This window comes from Struthio camelus, chromosome 9 (genome assembly GCF_040807025.1).
Source record: "Struthio camelus isolate bStrCam1 chromosome 9, bStrCam1.hap1, whole genome shotgun sequence".
In the NCBI taxonomy this organism is placed as follows: Eukaryota; Metazoa; Chordata; class Aves; order Struthioniformes; family Struthionidae; genus Struthio; species Struthio camelus.
In genome coordinates this window covers 27,705,360-27,718,029 of record NC_090950.1, presented here as the reverse complement: position 1 = coordinate 27,718,029, position 12,670 = coordinate 27,705,360, and the positions used below count along the sequence as shown (strand labels likewise).

The window sequence follows — 12,670 nt, the reverse complement described above, 5'->3', positions numbered from 1 at the left end:
TTTTCTCTGCAAAAATCCACCCAGGCTGAGGGCTGATTCACTATAAGGGGAATTTTAATGGCCAAGTTATAATTCATCCAAAATGAAGGTATATAAACAATGCAATCGAAACACTGGACCAGAAGAGTCTTAATTAAAGAGGTACTGCCAGATGCTGCCATAATGTCAACAGAGGTATAAAGGTGCCGGAGCCCTTACAAGTCTTCCATCAAATATTGATTACAACTGGAGGCATGCCACTGAGCTAAAAGGACCCGTCTTACTGAGTATGATCCATTTTATGTTCCTGCAATTCTATTTAAACAGAATGAATTCTTATCCTCAGGGGAAGAAGAGAAACAGATTTGCTTGGGACTCTCTGTGGCTCGAGAACTTTCTCCGCCAGTGGGCAACGCTACGGAGCAGCGCTGGCACTGCCTCTTTCCCGTGCTGAAAGGGAGGAGCGGTAATGTTACCTTTGGCGGGATGTCTTCCTCCTGCCGTAACCAAGAACTTCGGTCAAACTTTTCAATGCGAGGGGGCAGAGGAGGGTTTTCTGAGGTGGGGTCCGAGTTCTGCCTTGGCATCTCAGGGCGGTGAGAGGCCACCGTCAGAGCCTCCTGAAACCCAGCCATCCCCTTGGCGGGCTGTTCATGCAGGGACTGAGAGCCAGACAAGGAGCTTCCTTGGGATTTCACAGTGACCAGATGTGGAATCTAAGCACCAAGTCAAAACAGAACTATCAGTACAAAATGGAAAAAATAAATTAGAAAAAAATATTAAAAATTTGATTTGTTTTCCAAAAAGAAAAAAAAATCGATTAGCAGTTCAGATGCACTAAAAAGCCCCCTCAGTCTGACATCAGCACTGCCTTGGTTTCAGGAACTTCTGATTCGCACCAAATGAATGCAAAAACCATTAAAAAAAATCAAGGTTGCATAGCTCAGCATTTTAAAGTCAAGAAATGCCCAAGTCAGATCCATATGTTTCAGTTCTGACCATTTCTGCATATGCCCTGCAACATGGTGTTTACTTCCAGCACTGCACACCATTTTGGAAATAATACCGCAGAGTGAGGCCAGGCTGTTCGCTCCAGCAAGCGCACCCACACAGGATGCACGCTCACAGCCCTGCCCAGCATTTGCTGAATCTCAAGCTATTGAGTCTGTGTCTCTAACACTGTGCTAATGACGTCTGGCATGGAATTTGTTGTTAAAAATAAAGAAAAGGAAACAATAATAAATAATAATTAAAAAAAATTCAGGAACTCTGAGGCACAGATGGCTTAAAAAATATCTTGAGGCATGAGTTTCTACAGGTCTAGGTAGCACCCTATCCTGCGGATGAATCGTATACATCTAAGGCTTGCGAGTGAAAGTAAGTCACCCACGTGACAGAAACTGAGACATTCCCAAAATCAGAGTATGATATTAGAGCTCCTTCCCAGGGCCCTATAAAGTCTGCAATGGCCCCTTCTTTGACGCAGCATGGAGTTGTAACCTTTATTTCAGGGTAAACATGACATTTCTGCATCTATACGTACATGCATACATGTACATGGGTGCCCGGATTTCAAGTGACTTTTTCATTAGTATCTTAGTCAAACAAAACCCTTGCAGCTGTGGACAAGATATGTCACCAGAAAGAGTGCAGTATTTTCAAAGAAGTCAGGAAAAAACAGATTGTGCTTGGTCAATTAGAGAGTCTGCTATGAAGTGGGGTTTTACGATTTAAGTTTGGATTATATATCTGGGGAAAAATACCTGTATAAGGGCTTCCCTGGCAGTATTTTATTTAAAGTTGGCATTGTCCTGCTGACCTACAGATGCACATACCACAGGTGGACAGCACTTTTCAGCACATTTCCCCATAGAAAGACCATGTGAGTCTGGACCAAAAACCTGGTTCCTCCCCTCTGAAATCCCCGCTTGAGTCTGCAGGATTTGCGGTTGCTGAACTGGGCCCAGCCCTGACGCTCACAACTTTCCGTGGTGGGGTACTGATGGACCTTGTGACTGGGATTAGCTTTTAAAATCACGATTCTCCTCCTCATTGCAACCTACTGCCCTTTCTGAATGTGCTTGTGACTGATGTTAACTTGATGGAAAACCAAACAAAAGTTTGAAGTAAAGTAACAAAGAAAGCAAAATCTCTTTCTGATGGTCCTTAGCATCAAAGCATCCTAGGCCTTTTGTACCAGGCTCTGAGGTTTTAGTTCTTTAAATAAAACAGACCCAAAGAGGAACAGAGAAACTGCCTTATTGGCGCAGACCAGAGGTTCCTCTAGGTCCTCAGCTTGTTTCTAGGAACCAGTACCTGATGCTTCAAAGGAAGGTATAACCCAGCATGATGTTTCTAACACATGGAGGTGAAAAGAAGAATCAATTCATGAATGTAGATGCTGCCCTTACTCACAAACACGTGAGAAGCCACGGAGCGAGACGTTATTTCCTTCAATTCAGCCTTTCTCATGACCTTACCGGCACCCCGAGCATCCTGGTTTCTGTAACTGAGCCTGCTGGGCGGAAGCACCATTACCTGTGGGTCCACGGGTCTGAGGAGGGGTGGGGTCCGGGCTGGCTGCACACCGCTAATGCTGAAGGACTCGGAGCGAGGAGGCAGGTTGGGGTCGGAAATCCTGTTGGCCACCTTGTGAGGCATGGCCGGTGAGCTCTGACGGTTGAGTCGGGAGCGCTCCTCCACCTGCGGCAACATGGGAAGAGAGCCCATCAACACCAGTCACCTCACTGGCTCCCCACCACATGCTCTAGTTACTGCACAGCCTTTCGGCCTGCTTTCCAAAGAGATGATCGTATTTCCTGCTTATTTTCTGCTCCCTGAACCAAGGGACTGGGTCCCTTTACGCATCAGGTCTTTGAGCACTTTAAGGACTTCTGTATTGGGTAAACGCTCCAGTCTGGATTTCGGCAGTCCCAAACTCTTCAGACAAGCTGCAATCTGTATCGGTTTTCCTTTGCCTCATTTTCCTTCTCCCTCACCCCATTTACTCGCTCCAGGTTTATCTGCTCCATCACATATTTGCCTCTATCAGTTTTCTTCCCCCTCCCCTTCACTTCCTAAGGGAGTACCCAGCCCCCTATCCCCCCCCCCCCCATCAAGAGCCTAAACTGGAGCTGCTTTCTCAGATGCTCTCCCTTGCGGCCCGATGCTAGTTGCTCAATTCATATGTGGACAAGGCTCAGCATTTTGTTTCACTGTGTATTGGACACCCTCCGCTGTGATTATACAAACCGGAGCGGCTGTATAGGGTACTCAGCGTTTCACACTCGCACAGAAAGCGCTGCTCACAGTCCTGCCAAGATCACTGTAGGCTTAATGTAGCGTTGCTCCAAGGGACTGCCATTACGGACAAGGCTGCGATATGTTGCACAAACACAGAGCAGCAGGATTCATTGGATTGCCGTATTAGTGAAGTCTGAGACCATAAATAGATATCATTAGGAAATCTAAGTGGTACCTCCAGCTTCTAAAAGGTAAGAAAGACCCATAAAAAAGCCATTTACAATTGAAAACCAAGGCCCACGCAGGAAGCTCTTTTCTCTGTAGATATATCAGGTTATTGCATCGCTATGGAATCCAAGTCACCCAGCAGCTTGTGCAATAAATGCATTTTAAAGAGTCCAAAAAAGGACTATTTAGATCTCATGCGCGTAACTCATCCTTGCAAATCTGAAATGGAAAAATAAAGCTTCCACTAAAGGAAGCATGCCTCAAGAAGGTGCACGCCTCAAGAAGGTGCATGCCTCAAGTCTAGCAGATGACTTCTGAGAGGCAGCTCTTGCTTCTCCATAAATGTATCTTTAAGCAAGCGGATCCTTTACTGTAAACACCACAAGGCGTGCTTTTGTTAGAACTGAATCCAGGAATAAACATGGCAGCCAGACAACATCAGGCTTTGACCTAGATTTAGCAAGCCTGGCACCCTGTCATGTATGGAAGGAAAAATACCCTATTACTGATACAGACATTAAAACAAAGCCCATTGTTTTCAGGTACTCTTGGTGGAAATACGATGGTTTCAGCTAACCCAGCTATATGTGCAATCTGTACGCTACTGAGATTAGACTGCATGCGCTGATATTCACGCAACACGCTATGCAGAATTTTTGATACCTAAACGAAAGATCTGACATATATTTTCACTTATGTGTCGTTAACGTGTAAATACCATTAGCATGTCTTAATTCCACCATGTAAAATGTCTGGTTAAAAATGAAAACTATAAAATCGGTCTGCTTGGAAAGAACCATAGCTTTCTTTTAAGTAAAAATAAATATTCATGACAGAGATACAAGAGCCTTTATATTAATAAAAATGAAGCTTTCACTATTTCAGATACTGAGCAGAAGTCAGATTAAAATTTAGGTATGAGACTCTTGTTGTATGGACTCTTTCTCTTCAAAAGAAGGGTAGTTTCTTCTTCACGAGTGACCGGCTGGGCCACCGCTGGGGCCTGACAGGACCTCACAACTTGCCCCATGCACTGCTCGCTGGCTCCAGAGGCTGCACAGAGCTCGGTTCAGTGATGCCTGTGGGGGCCTTCGCAGTGCACGCGAGGACAGGGATGAGAGCGGGAGGGGAGGCAAACTCCTCCTGAACAAGGCAGCCTCTTCACGAGCGCTGGGACAGGCTTGCTGCCAGCTGCCCCAGAGGAGCTCCAGGAAACCTGCTCATTATCCAAGCCTTGGCACTCACCACAGCCGCCAAAGGCGACGCCATCGATTCCTCCGGCTATTTTTGGGAGCTCGTCGGCAGAGCGCCAAGCCATAACATGCCGCTAATTACGGACGATTTCAAAGCTTGGGAGAAGGCAGGAAAGTAATGAAATGGGGATGTCTGTGAACCGGGAAGGAGAAAGATGCTTGCTTTGCCGACCACCAGCATCGCCTCATGAAGCGCTTTGTTCCACCAGCACGCTGAGGATGACCCGCTTGGGGCTTTCCAGTTCTGCTCCACGGCGCCTTATTGACTACAGCATTAGGCAGAGAGGGGGAAAAAGTGGCAGTCTGCAACGCCAAATTCCGCAGGAACTCATCATCACTCCTGTTCACCAGCCGTCTCTTACATAATTCAAGATTTACGTCAAATGGGAAACATCCCTAGCAGCTTCTCTGGAGGTCCCAGTGGAAAGCAGCTAAAGCTGCCATGAATTATTTCAAAGCAAAAGAAGGATAACAAAATCCAAGGGGACTGAAGGGGGAGCCGAAACGCGAGTTGGCTGTTGCAGAGACCAGCACTGCTTGTGACACAGCTGAGCTCTGGGCACCCACGGAGGCGCCACGCTGGTGGGAAGAAGCACCACACAGCCAGGCCCAGTGTACCCAGGCCCCTTTGAAGATGCCCAGTTGAACATCCCCCTCGCTGCTCCTTTACGTAAGGTCATATTCGAAACTGTTCTTTCCATGGCTGGGGACCTGTCCAAACCTGTCCCTTAGCTGCATAAGCTGCAGGTACTTTTTCACTGAAAAATGAGATCCAGACATCTTTTTGTTTAGCAAACACTGGTTCACAGCAGAACGGTCAGTAACAGAGCACTGCTACACATAGTACTAATATTAATACTACTATTATATTACAGTCCTACTACTTACAGCACTAATGCTACATGCCTGGCTTGAATATTGGTGGCTCACAACAAGAAGCCTGAAAGGGCTCAGCTAGTCTTTCACTGGAAGAGGAGATCTGTGTGGGTAAAAAGGCCAGGTTTGGGCTAACACCCAAGCCATATCCCACGGCAACATTCCCGTGGATAATCCTGCAGACTCATGGGAAGGTGAGCTGAAGAGACAGCAGATGAGGATTTGCATCTATGCGTGTTGGCAGGGACCATTTGATCAGTGTTTCAGGCTTGTAGAAACACAGGCAGAGAGAATTTACACCTAAGAAGACTTCCTTGACACAGTGATTTGCTGTATAGATAGGCTGAAGCACATAAACTTGTCTGCTACGACTTGTCTCCTCCCAGTTCCAAAAGGAAAAATAAATTCTCAGTATTTCTCTTGAATTAGCATGTTTGCATTGGATACTGGAATTGTCAATCTACGGCAACAACTATGGCATGCTGATAATAAGTACTGGTGCAAGTCTGGCCATCTGTATAGCCAGTAAGAAAGATACTTCAATATATGCAGCAAAGTGAAAAATGGGACTACGTGAAGTAGATAAAACAGGCTATGGAGGTGAGGGGAGTAGCTATGGGAACTTCCCAAGGCTGCTGTGTAGGGGCGCCGCATCAAACTACTGCTCCCAAAAGAAGGTAAATTTGCCACTTGGAGCATTTCATTATGAACTGGACACGGTTACACAGGTAAAGAATAAATGGTTTGGACAGCCAAATCGGAAGCCGAAGGTGTTTCAAAACAACAGGAAATCTCATCTCTCCTATGATTTCAGCAAAGTGTATGAGTCCATATGCTGTTGCTCTTATTCCCATTGTACAGCCCCTTAATGTAATGGAACTTTATATTTGAAAAAGAAAGTCAAATTCAGCTCTTTTATCCTTCACCCTAGACAAAGATCCCTTTTTATAGATCTTTGTTATAGATAGTTTTGAAGACAGTGCCAGAGGTACTTTAGCAATGTTCTAGATGATTTATTTAAAACGAGGCAACGGAAGAGAGTTTACTCCCGTTTTCCTCCTTGCTACTTTCTGTTAACACTTCTGCAGATGTTCCGTAGAGACCTAATTTTGCAGAAAGCTGTGGAGGCACCACTTAGCTGGAAGCCTCTCCTATTAGAGGTGGCTCAGAGCTGTGTTGTTTGGCACATCGGTCTTAGACAGGAACTCCTTGTCCAGAGACCACCTACCAAAACTCTTCTTCCACTGGAAGGGTTGAGAAGGATCCTGAAGCTTCTGTGACGAAACGCTGGCAGGGGCATTCACTGTCAGCAAAATCTTATACTTCAGGAAAGGAAACAGGCATAACCTTATGTTCTTTCTTTTCATCTGGAGTAGGCAAATTGTTCACAGTTTTTGAAGTTCACATCTAACTTGAGACATGTGAGGAACTGACTGTTCCTTTCTTCGCCTCTGCCATGGTTTAGAAATGCTATTAACTCTTGGTGCTGTTGCTCTCTGCTTAGCAAAGGATAACTGACTGAATTTTTTGAGCATTTGATGCTTGCAGGTATTGTGGATTTAGTCTAGCTGAAGGCTGTGAATTGGAAAGATTATAAGACAGCTAAGTGTTGGATGCGCATTGCATCTCTGCCAGGACGAAAGGGTGCCAGACATTTGGCAACAGAGCAACGATCCTGCTTAGTGTGAAGAATAGGCGAGTTATTAAAAGATCTTCCTGCCCAGGAGCAGAGTTACAAAATTGAACTAACAAAATCCAGAGAACTTTAGAAACAGTAATAGCAAGAGTGGGCACCAGTCTTACTGGAATCACCATAAAGAGATTAAGGAGAAAAAAAGTGTTTGCATATGATCCTGAAACCGCACTGCAGACAACAACGCATATCTTTTCAAGACTATTCAGTCAGGCAATAATTAATAGTCAAGATCTCACAGTCGTTAAAAAAATTCCCTCTCTTTGTCGGGGGAAAGGAAAAAAAACAGCAATGTGGCTTGCATTCCTGAAAATCATGAAGGACCAGTCATCCCAAGAGACGCAAACCGTACCACAGGAAGAAAAGCTGTCTGGCCCTATTTATGGGGAAGCTGAATTAGCAGGAAGCAAGGAAGCCCTGCCACAACCACTGCTCTGCCTCCTCCGCAGCGGCTATGGCAGAAAGAGGAGTCTCCAGCGCCTACATCTCGCATGGCTGCAAGTCCCCAGCTTGTGGGGAGTCCAGGAGGCTCCTCCTTCTGGAAAAATCTCCTTTCCGCACTCTCCTCTTCCCATGCACATATGTACACACACACACACACACACACACACACACACACACACACAGAGTGCTTTTAATTGGCAGTGTTTCCAGCAGAGCTAATGGCATTGTACTGGGAAGAGCGAGAGGAAAGGCAGAGCCAGGAGCGCACAGTCTGCCACGCACATCTCAGACAGAGCTGCGTGCACGGGGAGCCAGCTCTGCGGAGGCAGACAAGCCCCACCATGCTCCTCCCTCTCTCCTACCTCCTTGGCCCACGCTGGCTTCTCACTGGCATTTATTCCTTCCTTGTAATGGTAGAGTGGTTTCTTCTCTGCTGGCCTCTGGTCCTGCCTTTGCTGCTGCTGCTGCTGCTGCAGGGAGACCAGGTAGTCGCGCTCCTGCTGGAGCTGTCGCTGCAGCCTCTCCGCTTGCCGCTGCTCCTCCAACTGCTTGCGCTTATATTCCTATCCAGAGAACAACAAAGCAACATGGGTGCACGGTGCCACCAGGATGGGGCCTGGCTAGCGTGTAAATGCATGACCTCGGCACTGAAAGGCTGCAAATACAAGTGTACTGCATCTTCCTAAACCACGTGCAGATTTGGTCTAAGAAAGGCACTTTAGTGCTAAGTAGCTGTAATCTCACTGATGGAGACTTTAAATCCACATTTGAAACAGGAGGTCAGGATCTGAATCCCTCGGGCAGTCCCAGACAGCTACTGATCACATAACATAACGTTCTCATAGGGCTTATAAGTTACCATTGTTTTTGCCCAGATTCTTCCAGATGGGCATAACAAAGGATCAAACACTATCAGTTCATACAAAATCCAACTGAAGCTGAGCCTATGCAGCACTTTGTAAGACCAACTTATTGTTTGTGGCAACAGCTGCACAGCAGAGCCAACTGTATGATCCTTCGCAATCCCTAGGGCTTTGCGAGGTTTAATTACTAATTCATTAATGCTTTTCTTAAAAGTGCCTTTTTAAAAGGCAAGGACTTTTGTGAGGTTTCTTTTTCTTTCCCCTAAATAAAACTAATGGGAAGAGAGACAACAAATAATCCCTGTGGGTTACAAGAAAACGCAGTGAGAGTAACAGCTACCAGCATTAAAAAAGGACAATTCAAAAAAATAATGAAATAACAATAAAAAAGTCTAGAATGTGAACAGCATGAGAGGGAACATACAATGTTCCTGTGAAGGAATTAAAACAAAAAACTTCACTCAAAATACCAAAGTCCGCATCGCAGGGTGGGTTTGCTGGGTGCAGATATGTCACAGCTTCATTACATGCCAGCACGCGGCAAACAGCCTTAAAAACGACATGGCAACAGGTACCGTGGGACGGAGGAAGGGTCTGCACCTCTAACGAAGGCAAAAGCAAGCCCATGCTACAGCAGGAGATGCAATAAGAGGAGTGCACAGCGAGGAGCCCGAAATCAGTGCGAGGCCAGGCACAGCGGAGAGGCCAAAGCGCAGCAAGGGAAGTTACGGCCGGCTCAGCACTGCGGGCAGGGGCCGGAGCACCGCGCGAGTAATTGCATCGGCATAGCCGGGGGCATTTGCAAGGCATCTGCCAGGGCAAGCTCTGCGTCTCGTGTCGCGGGAGTGCTGAGGGCACACGGGCGCACAAGGGTGGACACATGCGAGCGCGACGCGGACAGACAGCGATGGGGCCACCCCATTACCAGAAGTAGTGCTTGCTCCTGCAACAACTGCTGCTGCAGGATCTCTAACTGTCTCTGCTCCTCCTCTAACTGTCGCCTGATGTACTCCTGGAGGCACGGGCAGCAAGAAGCAAAGGAGAAAGAGAGAGAAGGTAAAAGACCCAGTAATTCCCAAGAGGAAGAGCCTGTCAGGAGCATGAGGAGGTCTTGGCGCACAGATATCCACCCACCTCAGAGCCCAGATGCTCTCAGTCCTTTCACCACTGTCCAAAGCCCCGGGGCTCCCACGGCCGGGACAGGGGCCTCCGGGAGGGAAGGGCTACATACATGGACTAGGGACTGCACAAACCCCTACGCTGGGAATGGGAGGGTGGGAAAACTCAACGTCAAGTGTCTCCACATCTGCGGGCAAACAAGTGGATCCACACAGAAATAAATTACGACAGTGGAAAGCGACACACGCAGTGTTAACAATTAAGCAAATTTACGCTCAAGTGCTTGTAGTGGCAAAAAACGTGAGTGTTATGAGAAGATCTGCCTTTTAACTTATTAAATTAAGAGGAATTCACATTAAGGGCAATCATCCCGAACTGAACCAGTTGTGATCGCTGAGCACAGCCAGGTCACGAGGATCCGATCCGGCCTGGAGCTCCAGGGGTACCTGCTCGTGCTCAGCACGTCTCCGCTCCTCCTCCCTGCGCATCTGCTCCTCGTAGTGCCGCCGCTGCTCTCTCTCCTGCTGCTTCCGCATCTCCTTCTCTCGCCTTTGTTGCTGCAGGGGCAAAAGACACAGGTGAGCCACTGAGATCTTGGCAGACACAAATAAAGAGTTTCTTGGGCACTCAAAGCCCTTTTTCTCATGGTTTTTTGGGAGCGTCTTGCCCAGCAGCCCATAACACTCCTGTCATGGTGGCCGCTGACCTCATGGACCGCCTCGTCGCATGGGACTGAGCGGCTGCTCTGGCAAACGCAGCCGTCACTTCCCTCAGCACAGCAAACCAGCCCACGTTTACCTCTCATCCTGCTGGGCTTCAAGGAGCAACGCAAATAAACTGCAGCCCTGTTGATGCGAACCAGACTGCCCACTGAGAAGGGAATACATCCCTACTGCATTCGCTGAGACCAAAAGCTAATATAGAAGCCCCAAAATCCAATTATTACTGTTTTTTTTAATTCTTACCAGTCAGTCATGTTATTTACTAAGGAAAATAAGGCTCTTGGTCAAGTCATTTGAGGATCAAACTGCTTTTTATGAGAAGGACTTGTACGTTTACAGCCTCTTCTCTAGAAATCAATACTGTTTCGTAATTACATGCCACTCAAGGTCCTATGCGCAACAGTGATCACAGCAAAGGGGGAAAATGTGCTTCTAATGTGCCTTGCAGGCTTTGAGACAGAAACTAAAGAGGTAAAAATAATTAGCTAGCACGATGCTGAATTGCTTCAATTGCCTTAAACTACAGTGCAAGCCGGGCAGCTTCATGTCCTCAGGGCCACTCTCAGGGCTGTTCCAGTTTCCCTGTCCCGGTCTGCACCACAGGTTACTCAGCTCTGTACCATCCTTGCCACTAGTGACCCCAAGGTGTTTCAGGTTGATGATCGTCTATGACCTGCTCCGGGCTGACCTGAGATTTTGACTCGAATTGCTCAAGGAAGATGCTAATCTTTCTTCCTTTGTGAAGTTCCCAAGAGATCTACTCATAACTTTTTTCCCTTACAAGCTCGTTGTTCCAAGGGTGGGAGATCTGGAGCTCGGCTACTGTATAGTGCTTTTGAGCCCTCACAAGTTTATTCCAGCGACATGCCCTGGGTGCATAGGGCATGCTGGTGCCCCACTCCAGGCGACATCAACTAACACGAGGCAACCGGCATCCCAGGATGGCCCATACTGGCAGCGGCGGCACTGGCAGGACGTACGTTGCAGCGAGAGCCCATCTCAGCCCTACCTTTCAAGTAACGCCCGCAGCGAACATCTCCCAGCTCCCACTAACACTGTCATCCTTTCCATCCACCTGGACAGCTCTATGCTTCTCCGGGATCACACCATGAAGTTTCTCCTCTTGCATCAGCATGCAGAAGCGACTGCCAAGACATGCAATTCCCAGAAGAAGCCTGCGAACAAACCCACCTGACTCTCAAGTGGCACCTTGCTGGGGACTGTTTTGGGGCTCCCTAGGTTATGGTAGAACAACCTTTGGAAAGAGAGGCTGAAAGAAGCTTCAGTAGGCCACTGAATCCCACAGCACCGTGACCTATACCTGCACGGTTAGTGAGGTGCTAGCACCTTCTCAGTTATGCCCTAAAACGGTGGCTGTCCCTTCTCCAAACGCGGAGTGGTGAGAAGCTCACCACGGTGATGAGCCTAGTGCAAAAGGGAGGTATCTGCTGCAAACAGACTTCTCCAGCGGGCCTGACTCTTGCCCTGGTTTTCACCCAGTTCTCAAACTGCCCCAGTTGCTCTGTTTTCCTGTCCACACGAGCAGGGGTTTAGGCCTAACCTATTTGCAACACCTCGGCTACAAAACCCAGCGGGGCAGCAGGCCCCTCCGCACCAGAGCAGCTTTAAGCAAAAACACTAGGCAGCCTTAAGTTCTAGGTCGGTTCAAGGGGATGTAGGAGCATGACCCATCAGAAAGCCAGAGACCACCAAGACCAACTTCCAGGCAACCTGCTTATTGCAATCGCACCTGATCAGCCCCTTGGTGTGCAGCTGGCCGATCGGCAGAGGGCACTCAAATGCAAATATTGGCTACGGGGGACGCTGTGGCCTGTGGTACCTTCATCTGTTACTGCACCGAGCAGGCATGCAGCAGTAATGGGGAGGTAACGCACTGAAGCATAAAAGATTAGGTTCTTTCTTCTTCTTCTTCTTTTTTTTTTTTTTTTTTTTTTTCCAATCAGACATTTTTGCCGCTGCAGATACACAGTGACTGAGCAGACTGCAATGGCGAGGAAGGCGCTAAAGGGATTTGAAATGCAGTATGTTAGCTACATCATACGGAGGTCTCGAATATACAGCTGACTACAGTGGCTCTGCCCAAGGAGCTGGCTGAGCTATCTGGAGACAAAAATGCATATGCAGTAAACCTGCACAGTCTATATAAATAGATTTGAGATAGATAGATAGATAGATGGATAAAATATACATACGTATATATATATATAGAGAGAGAGAGTACATACTTAA

General features: G+C 47.5%; 1 protein-coding gene across 7 annotated transcripts in view; it reads right to left on the bottom strand.

Annotated features, from left to right (window-relative positions):
• Positions 1-12,670, bottom strand: part of TNIK (TRAF2 and NCK interacting kinase) — a 204,632-nt gene that overhangs the window by 35,154 nt on the left and 156,808 nt on the right. For 2 of the 7 annotated variants that reach the window (XM_068955072.1, XM_068955074.1), the window contains exons 13-17: positions 10,145-10,255; positions 9,505-9,591; positions 8,079-8,279; positions 2,518-2,682; positions 456-695 (exon numbers count right to left, since the gene is read on the bottom strand). In XM_068955072.1, coding sequence (XP_068811173.1) covers positions 456-695; positions 2,518-2,682; positions 8,079-8,279; positions 9,505-9,591; positions 10,145-10,255 — 804 coding nt within the window. The remainder of the gene's footprint in view (positions 1-455; positions 696-2,517; positions 2,683-8,078; positions 8,280-9,504; positions 9,592-10,144; positions 10,256-12,670) is intronic. The other 5 variants (XM_068955075.1, XM_068955077.1, XM_068955073.1 and 2 more) reach the window with 3 other exon arrangements.